Source organism: Orcinus orca, chromosome 5 (genome assembly GCF_937001465.1).
Source record: "Orcinus orca chromosome 5, mOrcOrc1.1, whole genome shotgun sequence".
Classification (NCBI taxonomy): Eukaryota; Metazoa; Chordata; class Mammalia; order Artiodactyla; family Delphinidae; genus Orcinus; species Orcinus orca.
In genome coordinates this window covers 8,786,029-8,806,923 of record NC_064563.1, presented here as the reverse complement: position 1 = coordinate 8,806,923, position 20,895 = coordinate 8,786,029, and the positions used below count along the sequence as shown (strand labels likewise).

Sequence of the window (20,895 nt, the reverse complement as noted above, 5' to 3'; positions counted from 1 at the left end):
CAGGAAGATGCCACAGAGCAGCTAAGCCCGTGTGCCACAACTACCGAGCCTGCGCTCTAGAGCCCGCGAGCCACAACCGCTGAGCCTGCGTGCCACAACTACTGAAGCCCACGCGCCTAGAGCCCGTGCTCCACAACAAGAGAAGCCCCCGCAATGAGAAGCCCACGCACTGCAACGAAGAGTAGCCCCCGCTCACCACCACTAAAGGAAGCCCACGCGCAGCAACAAAGACCCAACTCAGCCAAAAATAAATAAAATAAAATAAATTTATATTAAAGAAGAAGAAAGGGAGGGACAGAGCCAGGGATGCGGAGGAGACACGGAGAGAAGCCTTGTCAAGGCTGTGAAAAAGCGCGGTGGAAGCAGCCGTGGGAGGATGGAGATGATCTCAGGACTGGGGTGTACCGGCAGCGTAAGGAACCAGCAGAGACTGGTCATGGGAGAAGGGAATGGCTGACTCCAGCCGGGGAGCAATGGGCATAGCAGACAAGCCCCAGAAGGAGTATGATGTGAGGGGGCGGTGGAGGAGAAAAGTAAAGAAATAAAGACGGAGAGAGGGGTCTTGTGCTGCAGTGAAGGGCTAGTCTTACTTCTAACTAATGCAGATTAGTTCGTGAATCTTGCACAGGCCATCGGCTTTCTCAGGACAGGTATCAGAGTCTAATTGTCAATCCTCTGTTAGATCAAGATTTTACTTAGCACCCACACGTCAACAATTAAATTGTAGTTTACAGCAAACATCCAATGCCTTTTAGTTATGCTATAGAATAATTCTAGTAATAAGGCTTTTAGTCAAGATCACTTAATAATAATAATAATAATAATAATAATAATAATAATAATAATGATAATAGTTACTGAGCCCTCACTATGTTCCAGGCACCATGCTTGGCATTTTGCAGGCACTCACTTCATCCTCGCAACATTATTATCCCTATTTAATAAATTTTAAATAGATGGTGATAAGTAAAATATTCAAGGTCTAAAAGACAATAAATGGACAAGCTAGACCTTGAACTTGATCTGACTCGAAAATTTCTGCACTTGACCATTATCTAATATTCCTCATGTAAAGCAAAGCACTTAGAATAATCCTATTTGAATAAAAAACAAGATTAGACTACCCAACATTTAATCTTACTTAGCTATTTTTTTCATTTTAATGAAACATATCTTTCTACATTTTACACCCAAAATGCATAAGTGTATGTGTTCCCAGCTATCGGGGTTTATAACCTTATAAGTAATAAGTTATTATTTATTGATCACCTATTATATGCCAGGCATTTTAACTTTAAGCACATCATCTCCCTTATTCCTCTTCACAAATCTGAGTCTCATATTCTCAGGCCCATTTTACACTGGAGGAGACTTACCTGCATAATAATCATTGTGAGATACAATATACAGATCGTGTCCTGCCTGTCCTTCTTCAAATACTTCTTGATAGGATTTTGGTGGATTCACCACCTCTCTAGCAGGTAATTCTGAAGGAAGAATTAATGAAATCAGTTTTAAGGCATTTTTCAACTCTTTATAACATATTTAAGTTGACTAGAGCAAATGACAAACTGGTATGCTAACTACATAAGCTACATGGGCAAAAAGCCAACATACATAGAGATTTCTCACCAAAGACAGGAATAGCCCAGGCGTCACTGTCTTAAGGATCCCACTTGAACAGATTCAATCCCTAGAATTCTGAAGAACTCCATACTGGTTAACCATTTGGTTGTCCTGAGCTATATGCCAAGCCCAGTTAAATTCCCAATTTTGAGGATCTCAGGATTCTTTTTATTTTAGTTTGCTCCAGACTTCCCAAGATGATCTAGGCAAATTTGAATCACAAATCAGTTTCAGAAACCCTGATGCCCTGTGGGGAAGACTTGATGCAAATGTTGGCAGCTGTAGACAACAGCACACACCCTGAATCTGTTTAGATGTGAATATCCATCTTCAAAATAGCCCAAAGTGCCGGGGAAATCACTGGCATCAGAAAGAAATTCTTCTTCTTACTGCTCCCAAACCTAGAGCTGGAAGATCTTTGTTGAACAGCTGCTTTTCCAGGACTGGTGGTCCCTGGTTTTATATATAGCGAATTATTTTCTTTTTATTGTTTCATGTAATGATTTTTAAATATAATTCCATTTACAATTTCACTGTTCTCTTTCAACCTAACAACATACATTAAGATGTTTTCTTTTGGACTTTCTGCCAAGAAGTGGGGTCTATAAACAGTTAAGAATACCAGAAGGTAGCCCTACTCAGAATAATCCTGTAAAGCAGTGCTTCTTTTTGATGTGGGAACCATTACACCTATTAATACACATATATACATTTTAGAACATTCTTTCTACTACATATTTAAATGAGGCACACCTAGGCAGTACTTTCCATATTAAATTCTTGATAGCGGTTATGATATAATTACTGTAATTCTGTAATGCCTGGTGTACTTAAATACAATTTTTAATCCTATTGAAAAGGAAAAAAAGATATTTTATCTGTTCTAAAATACATTTTTCATGTTTCAAATTTTAACAAGTTTTAACTTTAGATCTGATAAACTAAAGTACAACTGCAGATTTTGCATTCCAAGAGAAAGGCATAATTTATCTCCAGAACGGATGTTACTATGTCAAGGAAAATAATCTAATGGACATTTTGGTGAAAAAAAGATAAGTTCCTGGTGCAGAGCCGCAGTGGGTGCAGAAAGATAAAGAAAGAAGCGAATTCCTCTGCAGGATGATAAAAAGATGGAATTTGAGTTTTCCTGTAATAAGATCCCTGGAAGGAGAGGGTAAGAGACCAGAAAAGGCTAAATGTGAGAAGGTGTAAAGGGAAAGCACCCAACAACATGGCAGGACGCTGGGGCTGCAGAAGAAAATATGGCCTGTGACCAATTCTATTCTAAGTCATTTGCTGAAAGATTGCTTCACTCCCTCTCAAGATGAGAGGGGAATCTGCTTTGATACTGCCTTAGGTTAATAAGCAAGTGTACACATCATGGATCTTCATGAATGAGTGTTGTACACAGCATTTACCTAACATCTGTTTTGTGGTCTTTGTATGAAACAGAATTTCATAAAGAGTTAAGCACAGACGTAGAGAACAAACTGGTGGTCGCCAAGGGAGAGGGTGGGTGGAGGAGGGATGGATGGGGAGTTTGGGGCTAGCAGTTGCAAACTGGTATATATAGAATGGATAAACAATACGGTCCTACTGTATAGCACAGGGAACTATATTTAATATCCTGGGATAAACCATCATGGAGAAGAATACAAAAAATTATGTATATATGTGTATTACTGAGTCACTTTGCTGTACAGCAGAAATTTACACAACATTGTACATCAACTATACTTCAATACAAAAAATTTTTTTAAAAAGAATTAAGAGTTATGAACACATTAGAGGCTTTGGTGGAAATAAAACACACAAATAGATGTCCAGGGGAAAGAGATAGCAACCCTCACAGCTGGTCCCAAGATCAACTTCCCGGAGTCTTTTTCCTGTCTTTACACCATCTCTACTCTGCTCCCTGAATCTCCTCTCCAAACCCTGAACTCTTACTGCCTTGACATACATCAACTCTAAGGCTTCTGGGTCTGAGAGTAACTTTCTTGCTATGATTCCCATCTTTCATTCTGGGATCAACATTTACACCAGCACTAAATAAATCCCGACAGGATATTTAATCCCATTTTCTAAGAAGACATTTTATCACTCCTTCCCCACCCTTTATTTTCACTACCTTTAATGACTGCCGTCCCAAATGTCGTGTTGAGTATATCCAGGCCTTTAGGTAATCCTGGCGTCTGGTCATGAGATTTTCCTAACGGTGCCCGTTGATTGCTAAAATATACTGATTCCTTCTTATCTTTCATTTTCTGTTGAAAGGTTGTAATAGGCTGTGGGTTGATCAGTACCTTTGCCTAAAGAAATCGTACAAAGCAAAGATGTAACAACCAAAAAAAGGAAAAAAGTCTGAACACTGAAACTCAATAGCTGGGGAGAAGACAATATGATTGTGGGAAAACATTTCATGATCGTTGTCTTGGCTCACCTTCAAATGAACCATCAGAATTGGGGTTATGCAGCTTAGACATGTCTAAACATGACTTTTCATTGGGGCTAAAGCATTTATGAGGGCAACTCCCTGGTTACTCGACTCCAAGGTTCCAGAAAAGTAGGAATGACAAGTGCAAGAGCCACGTGATTCCCACCAGCTCCCTCCAGGTATAAGATCAGGTCTTCTGACCCTTGGCTGTCCATTCAATCTGTCGCAGGTAACACCGGGACCCTGCGTGCACGCAATGCATGTACAAGCGCTCTTAGCATCTCCAGCAATATCACCCAGCCTTTGTCCCCACCATGCTTTAACAAACCTTGACAGCACTTCTCTTTACTGTGAGAAAATTAAGTGCAGCTTGGCTTTTATTATCTGAGGGGAGAATATTAGTCTGTGGCTTAAACCGTTGACTTTTCTACACTCACCCTCCTGGCTGCGGCTGCTTGGATTTTTTTCACTGCCCAAGATTAAGAGTGGGAAGGAGATACTTCACTAATACCTCATTTGTTCATTTTCACCTTGGTAAGTGAATAACGTACAGGGAAAAATAGAACAGAAGTTACCGGTGTTGAAATTTTAGATCTGATTCCATGTGTCAAAGAAGGTGCAATTTGGGGATCATTTGCTCTGCCATAAAATACTCTTTCGGCTCCAGCAGGTGGATATCTGAAGTTGAAAAATTTTTTTGCTTCAGGTGGGGTCACTAGCTACCAACAGGGAGAGAAGAAAATAGAATTATTAAGTACAGTCGATTAGATATTAGCAAGACTGATCTATACCAATCAATGAACACCCTTCATTACATGAGTTTAATCAGTACCTGGGGATCTACAGCTCCAAACAATGAAACATCCTGAAATTTTTTTAATAGAAATAAACAACATATTTTAAAAGTTATATTTAGAAAACAGCCAAGAAGTATCCAGGTTAGGAAGTATACCATAAATGACTATTTCCCATCGAAATAAATGGAATCTCCTGTAGTTTTTGTAGAGCTGGAAATTGTAAGCCTGGAATTTTCACTTCCTCGGACAAACTCAATAGAAGGCCCCAAAATACAGTAAAAATAATCCAAATTGACCACATTAAATTTATGCAACTCTCAGAAGGAATGTTGAGCGTTGTTTATCTTATGTTCACACAAATGCTTTTTTTTTTTTTTTTTGCAGTACGCGGGCCTCTCACTGTTGTGGCCTCTCCCGTTGCAAAGCACAGGCTCCGGACGCCCAGGCTCAGCGGCCATGGCTTACGGGCCCAGCCGCTCCGCGGCATGTGGGATCTTCCCGGACCGGGGCACGAACCCGTGTCTCCTGCATCGGCAGGCGGACTCTCAACCACTGCACCACCAGGGAAGCCCCACACACAAATACATTTTGAAAACACTCACCCTGGGAAGTTTTTCAGTCAAGCAGTTTGCAGCTCTGTATCCAATCGGAAGAACTTTCCCTGCCTAAAGAGAAAAAAAGCAATAATTGGTCATTGTCAGGTCCAGGGGTAGTGTTTTGAAGAATGGAATGTATTTCAAATTTGGCCTATGTATCTAATGCTAAAAAGTTACTTTCAACTACTTAACACAATTAAGAAAAGTAGTAAGAACAATTAGCAAATCGAAGACAATCCTGATGTATAATATAAACGTTAGATGCTACATATATTCAAGCATACCTTTTTTTTTCACAGTGCAGCATTATTAGTGATCCATCAATTATAGGACCTCTGCAACATGCTGAGGGATTCAACTTTCAGAAATAATCCCGTCATAGTTCACAGGTTAATTATCGGCTGTCCTATTGTCATCAGTACAATGAGAGTGTGGCTGAATTCAAGCTAAACTCAAAGTATTAAGTATTTCTGAGTGGGTGTGGGTGTGTTTGCACTGTGGGTGTATTTCACCAACACCCTAACTTTTTTTTTTTTGCGGTACGTGGGCCTCTCACTGTTGTGGCCTCTCCCGTTGCGGAGCACAGGCTCCGCACGCGCAGGCTCAGCGGCCATGGCTCATGGGCCCAGCCGCTCTGCGGCATGTGGGATCTTCCCGGACCGGGGCACGAACCCGTGTCCCCTGCATCGGCAGGCGGACTCTCAACCACTGCGCCACCAGGGAAGCCCACCCTAACTTTTGATATATGCGAACATGTCAACCCTGGCCATGCTTCTTCAGTGAATGGCCCAAACCTCACTTGGCTTTGTTCACTTAATTCTAATTTGGGTCTTATCTGCCCTTCCCTTGCCCAGGTAAAGATTATAACAGTTCATTCCCAGCAATGCACCTCTTATCTATTTCCCGTTTATCATTTCAAGGCAGCTGATAGTTATTTCTGCAAAGCATAAGTTTCTCTTTAAAAAACCGAGAGAAACAAACTTCCCATACAGAATGTTCTAGGTCTCTGGAGGAGGATGGAGGAAATCAGTGAAAAGCAGAGAGGCTGAGAGCTGGGTGAATGGATGAATGTGTAGGTGTTGGCAGGGGGATGGATTAATTAGACAAATGAGGGATGACTGGATGACAATAAAGAAGATGGATATAGGTGGGTAGGTGAAAGTTTTTTATTATGTTAAATGTTAACTGAGGAATTCCTCTTAGAGGGAGAACCATCAAGGATTAAGAGAGTAAGGACTTCCCTGGTGGCTCAGTGGCTAAGAATCCACCTGCCAATGCAGGGGACATGGGTTAGAGCCCTGGTCCAGGAAGATCCCACATGCCACAGAGCAACAAATCCTGTGCACTACAACTATTGAGCCCACGTGCCACAACTACTGAGCCAACGTGCCACAACTACTGAAGCCTGTGCACCTAAAATTCGTGCTCCACAACAAGAGAAGCTACAGCAATGAGAAGCCTGTGCACTGCTACAAAGAGTAGCCCCCGCTCTCCACAAGCAGAGAAAGCCCGTGCACAGCAACAAAAACCCAACACAGCCAAAAATTAATTAATTGATTGATTGATTGAAAAAAAGAGATTAAGAGAGTATCTTGATGACACCTCTGTGTATAAAAGAGGAAGCCCATAGACATGGTCAGACAGAGAAGTTGATTGCTTTGCTAAAAAATGGGAGAAAATATGAAGTCTTGATGGGATAGACTAAAGAAGGATTAAGAGAGATGAGAGAAAGACTGAGAAAGAGGTGGGAGGAGGGAATGATCTAGCAACAAGGTCAGAGGCCGGGGGGCCCAAGATGCGAAACTAGCCAGTCACAAGCAGTCCAACCTTAATGCCAAACCTTGGGTAAATTCTACTTACACAACTACACAATGGGAGAAGAACCTTAGGTTAAAAAGGAAAGGGGCTGTGCTCTAACTTGAGCTGAACCAGGGTGGGGAAAAGAGAGGAGGGATGCAAGTGATTTTTTTAAATTTCTTTTTGTTTGTTTTTTATTTTATTTATTTGTTTGTTTGTTTTTTGAGATACAAGTGATTTTTAATTCAGCTGGAGATGGTAAGAAATCTCAGAGATATCAGGGAACATAAAGTCTCTCTTGCTATACATGTTATAGAAGCTCCAGCCATTCTTTTAAATATTTAATGTAAAGATTAACTCATAAGGAATGGAGATGTGGTACATATATACAATGGAATATTACTCAGCCATTAAAAGGAATGAAATCATGCCATTTGCAGCAACATGGGTGGACCTAGAGATTGTCATACTGAGTGAAGTAAGTCAGACAGAGAAAGAGAAAGGAATCTAACAAGAAATGATATAAATGAACTTATTTACACAATGGAAACAGACTTGCAGAGTTAAAGAACAAACTTATGGTTACCGGGGGAAGGGTTGGGGGAAGGGATAGTTAGGGAGTTTGGGATTAACATGTACACACTGCTCTATTTAAAATGTATAACCAACAAGGACCCACTGTATAGCACAGGGAACTCTTGTTCAATATTATGTAACAACCTAAATGGGAAAAGAATTTGAAAAAGAATAGATACATGCATATACATAACTGAATCAGTTTGCTCTACACCTGAAACGATATATCACAACCTTGTTAATCAACTATACTCCAATATAAAATAAAAAGTTAAAAAGAAAAAAGACTAATTCCTAAGGCTGAGGGTACCCAGGGCAGCTACTCGCCAGATGCTACATGATGAGAGAGATGGAAGGAAGATGACTTTACTTGTCCGTCATCTGCTGACTTTCCAAGTGTTTGACATTGGATATTCCAGGTTTCTATCACTGTAAACATTCTGTTGGACAGAAATGCCTTTGGTATTCCTCATCGAGTTGCCTACTTGAAAAGCAATTTGATTCCAAATCAGTAGCTGTAATCAGGTTTGGATGTTCTCAGGCCATTTGATTGGGGACACAAAGATGGAAGCCATTATGTCTGATTTCTATCTACAGTGTCATGTTATGTGTGACAAGTCTCGCTCCAGTCATGGATCTCTTTTTATCTCTTTTTATTTCAGTTGTTTTCAAGGATGCCTGTTCATCAATTTGAGATGTGAAGGATAGCAGAATTTGCCACCCCCAAATATGCCTCTTCGGCATAAGGATTGTTTTCAACCAATTATTTTAAGAAACAGCAGAAGCTCTGAAAACAGAGTAGAAGTTACCCTTTTGTAAGGGACATGTACATTTTACAAAGGAAATCGCTTGTAAAGGTGTTTCCCTCTCTGTACTAGGAAGAGAAGGTTGACTCTAAATGTTCAGGAACTCTTATCAATGGAGAAGGCACTGATGTAATCCGCATAATAAACCTTACCCTTGTTTATCATGCTTTCCGTGGTAACCTCCCATAGCTGGCCTTCTTTTCGCCCCAACATCTTTTTTTTTTTTTTTCATAGTTAGATGAGTTTTCTTCTTTTGTTGAAGTATAGTTGATTTACAATGTTGTGTTAATTTCTGCTGTACAGCAAAGTGATTCAGTTATTTTTTTAATATTCTTTTCCATTGTGGTTAATATAGTTCTCTGTCAACATCCTATTTTTTTAATAAGATTTTTTTTTTTTGATGTGGGCCATTTTTAAAGTGCTTATTGAATTTGTTACAATACTGCATCTGTTTTATGGTTTTGGTTTTTTGGCCTCGAGGCATGTGGGACCTTAGCTCCTCGATCTGGGATTGAACCTGCACCCCCTGCATTGGAAGATGAAGTCTTAACCACTGGACCGCCAGGGAAGTCCCCCAACATCCTTTTTTGTCTGTAGCTAAAGATGGTATTTAAGGTGGTGACTTGGGCCATCTTGGGACTTACTCAGTTTTCCTGGGTATCTTCCATGTATACATGAGGTATACGTGTTAATAAATGTGTTTGCTTTTCTCTTGTTAATCTGTCTTTTGTCACAGGAAGTCTCAGCCAAGAACTCAGAAAGGCAGAGGGAAAATTATTTTCCCTCCCCTATTATTTCTCCATCAAGCTCCACAACATAGATATACTCTATTCTTCATAGCCTACACTTTGAATCTGGCTATCCCAAACATGCTTCCCAAGTTTGGTGAAAATCTGTTGTGTAATTTTTCATGTGGTCCAGTAAGAGACAAACGGGCGCTTCCCTGGTGGCGCAGTGGTTGAGAGTCCGCCTGCCGATGCAGGGGACACGGGTTCGTGCCCCGGTCCGGGAAGATCCCACATGCCGCGGAGCGGCTGGGCCTGTGAGCCATGGCCGCTGAGCCTGCGCGTGCGGAGCCTGTGCTCCGCAACGGGAGAGGCCACGACAGTGACAGGCCCGCGTACCGCAAAAACAAAAAAAAGAGAGAGACAAACGGAATGAACTTTTGTTTTATTTATATAGATATAAACACACTAAATACGCAACAACAGGCAAATGGTTAAATAAAATATGGTACCTTCAAAAGATATGCTATCGTGGAATCATTTAAAATGATGTATATACATCATTTTAATGGTATAGGAAAATGTTCATGAATTTAAAACAAAGACGTAAATTTGCATCGTACAAATTCAAAGAATCACGTCTCTATCTGCAATATGCACAGAACACCATAGACAAAAAGTTGTTAGTTGTGATCGCCATTTCTGAGTGGTGAGGTTCCATGTGCTTTTATTTTCTTCTTTGTACTGTTTTCTCAATATTTTACTGCGTACTGCTTTATTACCCAAAAGGAAGCAATGGAGGCTTTCAAAAAATCTATAAACAGTATCAAATAGAAGGGAAACAGCTGCAAGAGCCCTAGAAGTAAGAATGAGAATCAAGTATATGCACAGCGAGGACGGAACTTAAGAGCAGCTTTAACGGTCACCTTAAGTTCTACTTCCTGAGCTCTAAAGGGGGGACCTCTGCTGATCCTAGGGACCCCTTAACCCGAGAAAGGGAACAATGATCTTTTCTCAGGCTTTTTCCTTTTGCCTCAAGGGCATTTGTTTTAATGTCTCGGAAATGTCTTTGATTTCATCCTTCAATCCTCTACTGAATGTTTATTTAGACTCTCTAAATAAGTTATATTTAAGTTCTAAAATGTCGTTTCTTCTTCTCTGGCTGTTCTTTTCTTTTTATTATTTTTATTTATTATTAATTTTTATTGGAGTATAGTTGCTTTACAATGTTGTGTTAGTTTCTGGCTGTTCTTTTAAAAGTTCCGATCTTGTCTTACGAATGCAACATCTTTTATCTCTCAAATAACTTTCCTGTGTGCTTACATTTCCCCTGCTCTCTCTGGGGTTTCTGTTAGCTTGTTTTGGCCCCTCTCTTCAAGCTGGCATCTGATCATCACAAAGTTTAAGACTCCACAGAGATGATTATGGAGTTCCGTGTGTTACAGGGCTTGTTGACTCTCAGGCTTTCCTATAAGATGATCAGTTAATGAGGCAGCCTTTATTTTGGTAGAGTCCCCCTATAAATTTTTTTTTCCTCTAGGCTATTCAGAATTTCCAGAGGCTAATAATAATGGTAATAATAACTGACAATAATAAAGCACATCACATAGGCTGGATACCATTCTAAGGGCTTCCTATGTATTATTTCATTTAATACTCATAATGGTTTCCACAAGGTAGGTACTATTATCATCTCCCTCGTAAGCAAACTGAGGCACAGAGAGGTTGAGTAACAGGGTTACACTGCTCATATATTGGCAGATATCTGAGCCCAAGCAGGCTGGCTTCTGAGTCTCTACTCTTATCCGTCATGCCCTCCTGTCTCTCTAGTCACTGCCTACTGATGAGAGGGTGGGCTTTACCCCCAGCTGCTGGCCCTTGAAGGGCCCACTGGGAGAGGAAGCTAGGGAAACTGCACTACAGAAACTACACTTTTACTTACTAACGTCCCATTTTCAGCCTGGAGCTGCCCTCCTGCCTTATCTTTGGCTTGGAGTCTTTTGACTCCAAAGGCACTTTGGGAAAATAAATCCACAGTTTTGGTAGAACGGAGTGGGAGTTGGTGGAGAGAGGTGGGAATCATGGGAGCATAGAATGGAGGAGGGGAACTGGAAACCCAGCAACACTGAATTTGGACCTTCAACCAATCCTTCAGTTTTCAGATCCAAGTTTTACTACATCTTCTTCCACGGGCTGAGCTCAGGGATTATTCCGGGCAAATGGGATCATTTCTGGTGGAAATTACCACCTGATTTCCCTCATATTTCATTTCCCCCTGCAAAATCAGTGGCCATGTCTCCATCTTCTTATTTTCTAAAATTTATTGAAATTTTTAAACTGTTGTGTCCTCTTTTATTTTCTTTTTCCTCATGGTTTATTATCTTAAGAAAAAAACAACAACAATTACAGGCCACAAAAGTCAGGAAATTAGCATGGATCTAATTCTAGTATCTAATATAAGGACCACATTCAAATATCACCAGTTGCCCCAGTACAGTCCTTTCTAGAAAAAGGAGTATATCCAAGGTCACAGCGTGAGTGCTTGGTTCCTCTGAAAACCAGACACCCCCATTAGCCATACAAGAGATTTATGAAGGGAAACACCTGTGAAAGATGAAGGGGGAGGCGGAGGGTAGGCAGGGAGAGCTTTCAGACCATGTCACCTGTGAAGGGAGAGCAGGAAGGAAGTATTAAGAAGGGCTTCAGGCCACAGCACAGTTCTGAGAACACTTTGGCCAGGCCAGTGTGTGGTCTCTGAGACTACGTTTCCCATTAAAGGAATCTGTGTTGGCCAAACCAGTTCAGTTCTAGAGTCCCTGCCTTGCTCTGTCCTGGGTAGTGTGGCCTGGTGAAGGAATGCTGCAGGGGATTCATGGGGCAGCAGGTGGAGGCTGTCAACCGGCTACACTCTTCCTGCCACCACTGACCCCGGCCCAGACCCCACCCAGCAGGTCCTCTTGAGGGTAGTCAGAATCCAAGTGCCTCGGTAACCAGCACACATGCATAGCATTTACTTGTCATGTCTGTTCTGTCTTCTTTGGTCAGGAACAGTTCCTAATGTTCTCTTGTCTTTTATGACCTTGACAATTTTTGAGTATAGGTTTGTTATTTTGTTAAATGATCCTCAGTTTGGGTTTGTGTTCTCTTATGATGAAAGTTATACATTTTTGTCAGGGCTATCAGAGAAACAATGCTGTGTTTTTCTACCAGGAAGCCCACACTGTCAATTTGTCCTATTAGTGTTAACTTTGATCACTAAAGGAAGGTAAAGCCAGCTAGGTTTCTCCACTGTAAAGCTTGTAATCAATAATTATTCTATGTAATGGATAAACAACAAGGTCCTACTGTAAAGCACAGGGAACTATATTCAATATCCTGTGATAAACGTACTGGAAAAGAATATAAAAAAGATTTATATGTGTAACTGAATCACATTGCTGTACGGCAGAGATTAACACAACATTGTAAATCAACTATGCATCAATTTAAAAAATTATTATGTGTAAATATCCAGTTCCTCACTAAACTTTTACTTGCTGTTTTAATATCCACTGATGACTCTGACCTAAATCATTACTACTATGACGGTTGCCAAATGGTGACTTTCTAATTCCATCATTCCATCTGTGCTATACTGCAAGGAATTATTTTTTTCTTGCTATTTTTTCAATCACTCATGTATTTATATCAGTATGGGCTCATGGATTTCTGTTTTATTCAATGGTAATTTCTTAATTGAAGTACAGTTCATTTACAATATTGTGTTAGTTTCCCATTTACAGCAGTGATTTGGTTAATTTTTTTTCAATTTTTTTCCCATAGTTTATTACAAGATATTGAATATAGCTCCCTGTGCTATACAGTAGGTCCTTGTTGTTCATCTATTTTATATATGGCAGTGTGTATCTGTTAATCCCAAACTCCTAATTTATCTCTCCCTCCCTTCTCCTTTTATTCAATATTAATTTTATTCAGTGCTCAAAGTATAACAGTTTGGGCCACTGGGAGCTCCTTCAAGCTTGTTTCTGCACCCCTTTGACATATCTGCATTATTCTTTGAGCACTTTCTTACTTTTTAGTTCTCAACGGTGTTCCAAGTTCATATCGTACTACACCAGCCCTAGAGTCAGCCATTCCCCCAAAGAGTCCTGATTCCTTTTAGTAGAGAATGATATTTAGAAATCAAGATCCCGGTTCTGGTGTGCTCATTGCTACTAAGTAAACATTGTTTCTAGATCCTCTTAGAGGATGGAGCTAGGAAATGTGTGGTGTATACACACCCCACACATTTGCATCTATATCAATTCTATGATACTCTGTTTAGTTAAATGTTTAGCTTAGATATTGACAAGGATATAGACATAGATGATATAGATATAGATGATATAGACATAGACATAGACATAATACCATGAGTTTCCACCAATACCTCCAATCACAATCCAACACAACAGGATTCCTTCTATCCTTCTCCTTTTCGTATTAGTAAGTTTTTTCTCTACCAGTAAGAAACCTGGCTTCTACTGTTCTCAGTCTTTACTTATCTGCTCAGGCCCTCTGTCTGTAATCAAACTCCCAACTGCACTGACCACCTCCTCACTCAGGCACCTCCTTCCTCAGTTCCCAGCCACAGCAGCGCCACCTCCCTTGGCCAGCTTGTCAGTTGGTCCCCAATATGACAGGTTTCAGTGACCAAGTATGATTCAAGTCAACTCAGGAAGGTTGATATGAGACCATTTTCAGCTGCTAAAGACCCACTGGCCCATAATCATCCACTCTCCAAACTCCGTGTGGGCTGGCATAACAGTCCGATCTCTCCCTTGGTCAAGATCACTCTGTTTTGCTCATAGATATCCCTAACTCGGAAAATCTCAGCAAAAATTTAGGAATGATGGCATCAATCTTTCTGCCCAGAAGGCCCTGAACCCGTTAGGCAAATAAAACCACCCACTTCGCAGAATTCTGCAGAGATTGGCTCTTTGCAAATTCAGACAAAATGAATCTTTGTGACTTTTTTTTTTTTTTTTTTTTTGAGTATCAGGGCTTGCGTGACTATCAGGTTCTCACAAGATTTACAAATAGGTGACCCCTTTGCCTCTACCCATCCCCCAAATAGCTATCAGGGTCTTTTTGTGTAGAAGAGGAAAAAAATAAGGCATCCCTTTGCATGACATTTACCACATTGTAAAATCATTGGTCTATTGGTCTCAAGTCTATAGACTGTAAGGTTTTTGGAAAGCCAGTACTGCATCATTTTTCATCTTTGTAGCCCTAGCACCTAACATACTGTCTAGTCATTGTAGACAATATTATCTTTTTAAAACCTTTCTTTGAAACTTTCCTTCCTTCCTCCTCTTTGTACTTCAGGCTTCAATACAATTTATCAATGCACTTTGTAAGGTTCAGTTGTTTAGTCTTAATAACCCCAAGGTTTCTGCCATAGTCAGTGCATTAATGTCAATCAAGGGACAGTATCAGGATGTCTTGGAGAAATGACCATTAGAGAGATTTTGATCTCTACCAGAGTGCTGTCCAAGAGCCCTTCCAAGGGTCTACACAGAGAGGACCTCGTTTTACCAGACTCTTTAGTTCTTGAAGAGCACTCCAAAAATCTCCTCTTGGGCCACCATTTCTTGGCTTTTCCTGAATACAGGTCCTTGCTGCTATACCAATAACTGTACCAGCAGTCATTGCTGCTATACCAATGCTGCTATACCAATGACTGTACCAGCAGTCATTGCTGCTATACCAATGACTATACCAGCAGGATTAGAAGGCCTAATGGGGTCTCATAAATCCATCAGAGCAGACCTTCACTTGCAGCCAACTCTGGGCAGCAACTTCAAACCACAGGATGAGTGTCCTTACAATGAGATGCATCTGTTCCCCTCCCCCCAACACTGGAACGGCCTCTCGTGGAGATGACAGTTTCCTGAGCGCACCCTGATGAAAAGCTAGTGTCCTCGCAGGCTGATTTTAGCAGGTTCTTCACAGAGGTATTTCCATCTGAGCTCTGCTCACTGTCATACTTGAAAATGGGTTTTGACCTCTCCCAAATGAACTTCTTCCCTTCTCTGAAACTGGATGAACTCAGGGGCACCAAATACTTCACCAGCCCATCCCTTGATCAGGATGCTGGGGATCTCCTATTCTTTTCCTTTCAGTTGTACGCGTTCCACTAAGCCTACGAGAAGTAGATAATGCACACGATATCTAAACTCTTACAAGCATAAAGAAAATGAAAATATGGAAGTCTTCTCAATTCTTTTCATGTGCTAGCATCCCCCTAATACCAAACTCCAAGAAAGATAACCCAAAAAGGAAAACTGTGTCCAATATTACATGGGATCGTAGATGCAAAAACCCCACTAAAAAACTGGCAAATCAAACCCTAGAATATATTATAATAATAATATATCACAACCAAGTAGGGTTTAGCCCCAAAATATGAAGATGGTTTGTTATTAGAAAATTAATCATATTGATTCAGAAAAAGATATATTTCAACAAATGTGGGGAAAGCTCTTCATAGTTCAAGCTCTATTCCTGACTTTTAAACATACTTAGCAAACTGGGAATGGATATGGCAAAAATAATACTTAATGGTGAACCGTTAGAATCATTCCCATTAAAGTCTGAAAAGCGACTTTTCAATATTGTATTATTGATCGTAGGCAATGCAGTGAGATAGGAAATTGAAATGAGAGTTATATATATTAAAGTAGGAAAGACAAAAGTGTCAATATGATTGTCTACCTAGCAAATCCAAAAGAAATAATAAGCAATTAAGACCAATCAGAGTTCAGCAAGATGACCAGATATAAGAATAAAAAAAACCAAAACAATGAAAACAAACATATGAAACAATTTTCAAACTCATTATAAATCAAAGAAATGTGAATTAAAACAATGCCTTACAAATCATTATTAATTTTTAAAACTTAGTGGTACAATCTTTTAGGAAGGGATTTGGCAACAAGAACTAGAGAAAGATTCATCGTTTAGCTTCTGTTGAAACTCTATCCTAAGGAAATATTCTAAGACATATACATAAAGAAGTTCATAGACTATTTTTACAGAAAAATCTGGAAAAAAATCTATTGTCCAAAAAGAGAGGGAATGAGTTATCTAAAGAATCATATATGGTATACACTACCAAGCGTTAAGATAGATAGCTAGTGGGAGGCAGCTGCATAGCACAGGGAGATCAGCTCAGTGCTTTGTGACCACCTGGAGGGGTGGGATAGGGAGGGCGGGAGGGAGGGAGATGCTGGAGGGAGGAGATATGGGAACATATGTATATGTACAACTGATTCACTTTGTTATAAAGCAGAAACTAACACACCATTGTAAAGCAATTATACTCCAATAAAGATGTAAAAAAAAAAGGAAGCATATATGGGCTTAAAGGAATATTGCTTTTATCACTAAAACATCTTTTAAGTTCTCTGTAATAACACTGAAAAATTTATTAAATAATAGTAAGTGAAAAGTCAAGACAATTTTTATGCTTGCTGTAACAACTACATAAAAATGATTAGGAGAAAAGTGTCATGGGAAGTATAGTACAGTCTAGAACTCAGACTCTTAAATTGGAAGTGGTGACTTCAAATCCTGGGGCTACTACTTCTTAGCTGTAAGACTTTGGCCAAATTATTTAATTTTCCTCAGTTTCCTCACTGGTAAAGAGTTAATACCTGCAAAGCTCCATGGGTAGCGATGTTGATATAGTAAAGCCACTGATAACAATTAATGTGAGGGCAGCAAAGTGCCAGTAGGCATAGTGTTAGGGTGATAAGATTATTGTGTTTTCATTCCTGTTTTCTAAAATTTCCATGTTATTATCTTTGTTTTATAGTGCAAGTAGATATTTTAATATTTAAAAAATTATTTTAAAAGGAACCTTGTTTCTAATCTAGGCTAATCTCTCCTCTGGCCTGTGATCCCGTTTCCACTCCCTCCTGCTTATCTGGGGTCTGGTTCCACCCATTATCTCGTTTGTGTTATCTCAAACTCCCCTACTGATTCACTAAATAAATAAAATTATTCCTAAATGGAATCTTTACTCTGTTCTCTTCACTGTCACACTTCTTAGGAGAAAAAAAAAAGTTACAATAGTTTTCTCCAATTCTAATTTCACTCTTCAGTATATTGGAATCTGCATTCTCACTATGTTGCTAATTCCCTTAATGCCCAAAGCTAATTCATCTTTATTCTATTTACCCTATCGGAGACGTTTTAACACTGCTGGTCACTTTCTCCTTGAAGCTCTCTTCCCTGTCCTCTCACATTTTTTTTTTTTTTTCCTCTCACATTTAGAAAGGAGGACATGAGAGGTAGCAGGAAGCAGAGGTTTTAGAACTGCCTGTATTGGAAACCGGAAGCTGGTTTCTCCTTGTATGTGAGATCAGGTCTGAAGCCATAGACCCATAGACTGCAGAACCGATCCAGAAAGGAGAAGCAGGCATGGTCAAGTGAGAAGAGAGTGGCTGGGGAAATCCAATAACGGAACCAGAAAGCAAAGTGGGTCAAAGACAAAAGAACACCCTGACTCCCAAGGGGAACAAAAGTCTGCAGATGCCAAAAAAAAAGTTCTGCAGAATCCCTGTGACCACTTCAGCAGAATTGTGTTCTCTAATGCCTCCTTTACTCCCAGAATACTTTAAGGATGCTCCCTTTATGTTGCTCAACACCACCCTCTCAGACTCACCTCTTTCTTCTCTGTTTTTTCTCCCACTTAATCATCCAGCCTTCCTTCCATTTATCAAACATATATTTACTGAATGACCAGTATAAGCTGGACATCATGATATGCCATGAAGCGACATGATAAATAAGAGAAAATCCTTGTCCTCAAGAACTCACCTAGTTGACATTTCTTTCTCTGATCATCTCATGTGTTTCCCAAGGTAAGATCTTGCCTAGACCTTCTTTGTCCCATTTCCATCCATGGCTCCAACTGTCTGCCTGGCTTTTTCATCTGATACCCTGTAAATAACTGAAACTCAGGATGGCCAACACCAGATATTCATGTGTCACCAAACCAGAAGATGTCTCATTATCAAACTAGAAACTCCTAAGTCATCCATTAACTTCCCTCTCTTTCACCACATAGATCCACAACTGGACGGCAATTCTTAACAATACCGTCTCCTAAAAGGTTCTCAGAATTGCTCTCTCCTCTCCAATTCTTTCCAACTCTACGTTAATTTCAGGCCATCATTACCCTGAAATAACCTTCTAACTTTTTCCTGTCATCCAATATCTTCCCCTTCCAGTCCACCATTATTATTGATATCAGAATTATCTTTTCAAAAGGCAAATTTTATTCATTTCTTCCCTCATGAAGATCCACCATTGCTTCTGTACCCATACGTTTTACCCCTGCATTCGGGACCTTTAGATTTCTTCTTCATCTCTTACCACCATGCTGGCTAAACAGAATTGCTTATACCTCCCAACACAAGAAGCTTTGGTCACACTCCATGCCATTCTTTGCCCAAGATGCTCCAACCGTTTCCATCTGACAAATACTGACACCTTTCTAAATTAGCTAAAATATTACTTGCTCTGTAAAGCCTTTCCTATCTCCTCCAAAACAATTGTCCAAACTCTCCATTGCGCTTCATATTTAGAGTGTACTTCTATTAAGGAAGAATGTTTTCTGTGCATTTAGACATCTATATAATATTTGTTTAGTTATTGCCTCCAACATTGGAATGAGAGCCTAAACCCATGGGATTAGAATCATGTGCTTCTCATTTGATAGTGCCCTGGACCCAGCATAAGGACCACCACAAGTCTTTGCTGAAAGAATAAATAACTCACAGAATAATGAATAGAAAAAGCAAACTGTTTTTGAAAAAAGTACATGAATATTAGGATATAACATGTATTACAGTTGGAGGGTTGAGAAAATGCAGATTGAGGAATGAAATGTAGGTCAAAGGAGAAAGGAGGGAGAAATCAAGAGGACCCATTCGTGTGCACAGAAAACAAAGCTGACATTAGAAAAGAAGGCAGAGAGTCAAAGGAGATCGGACAGAATAACAGCTGGAAAGAGTCTCTTGGGACAAGGAATATCAGAATCTCAACAAAATCTCTGCAATTTGACTCTGCAAATCCAAACAAGTCTCACTCGTTTATCATCTTGATAGAGACATGGCTATACATAGTTCCTACGGAAAGTACTAGGAAAAAACTTACACTTGGCCAGCAAGGCAACCGATCAAAAAATTTCCCAGAGTATATGGGTCTGATGCGATCTGGAGGTTCTACTCCTGGTTCAATGTTCTCAGTCTCCCTTTGCTCTTCAGGTTGTTGAGCCAACTGGCACTCAGAAGGTTCTATCACCAAGCCCATTTGGGGTTCTGTAGGCTTAGTTTCATCTGGATCCTCTGGTTGGGGGAACCCCATGTCCACCTCCACAGGAGGCTGCATCTCCATGCTGGGCTTCATCACCACACAGGTGGACTCTTTTTCCAGTCCCTGTCTAGGTTCCATACCCAAAGTAGGTTGCTTCCCCACTGAAGCCCCTAACTTTTCAGGGTCACCAGACACAGGACATCTCCTGCTGCCTAGAGCCTGTGGACTTTCACACACCAGGCCCAGTGGAGACTGTGTTACCCTTCCAGGATGACACCCCGCCAGAAAACGCTCATTTTCTAAACCTGCTCTTCCTGGCAACATTCTCAGAGGACATTTTGTTTCCTGTGAGGCTGAGACCCTGCTGACTCCTAAATTACTCCCTTCCATGAAAGTCCTAGAAATATTCTGTCTTTTTAATCTTATATCAAGCCCATTGCTCGATGGACATTTTGTTTCCCGTGAAGCCATCCTCTCCTCATATTTATTACTGCATGGAGAATCTTCTTTTCCTAATCCCACTCTGAGCCCCAACTCCGTGGGAGATGTTGTTCCCATGAAGACCCTTCTCTCTCCTAAGTCATCTTTTCCTTCCTGGGTGAGTGCCACGTCCATGCTCAGGGGAGATTTCCTCTCAGATACCCTCATTCCTCCAAGGGCACTCATCTCTAAGGGGTAAGCTGCACCTGGCTAGAGGGAAGATCCCAATCCCTTGGAGCGCCCCAACCCTTTGGGGGACCCCGCTCTTACGAAAGAGCACATCTCCACTCGGACTTCCTGCCCACTGCTTCCTGCCCGCCACTTCACACCTAGCAGAATTCACTGGGGAAAAGAAGATGGAGGTCTGTTTACCCAGTTACCTGGGAAACGGGGGCGGGGCTTGGAGCGCAGCTCTTTCCAGGGCAGGACCCCCACCCATCTCTCTCCCTCTTTCTCCTCTCCCCCACTCTCTCCTCTTTCTCTCTCCCTCATTCCCCCTATTCTCCCTTATTCCTTCTCTCTTTTTCCCCCCTTCTTTAGTTGATTTGGAGGGCAGGAAAACTTGAAGGATGTGGTCTTGGGCTCCAGATCAAATGACCCCAAATTTCTCTTTGGTTTCCCAAGCAATGCGGTCCCGTTAGGATGGGTTCAGCCAGGGGCCTACTCCTGGCCACGGGCCTATTAATTTTACTG

At 40.7% G+C, this 20,895-nt stretch overlaps 1 protein-coding gene across 1 annotated transcript in view; it reads right to left on the bottom strand.

Annotated features, from left to right (window-relative positions):
• EFHB (EF-hand domain family member B) overlaps window positions 1-20,484 on the bottom strand; it is a 49,105-nt gene extending 28,621 nt beyond the window's left edge. Inside the window, 5 exon segments of the mRNA XM_004271918.4 lie at window positions 1,377-1,487; window positions 3,755-3,935; window positions 4,636-4,779; window positions 5,460-5,522; window positions 19,564-20,484. Coding sequence (XP_004271966.3) covers window positions 1,377-1,487; window positions 3,755-3,935; window positions 4,636-4,779; window positions 5,460-5,522; window positions 19,564-20,484 — 1,420 coding nt within the window.
• Window positions 20,485-20,895: the final 411 nt, after the last annotated feature.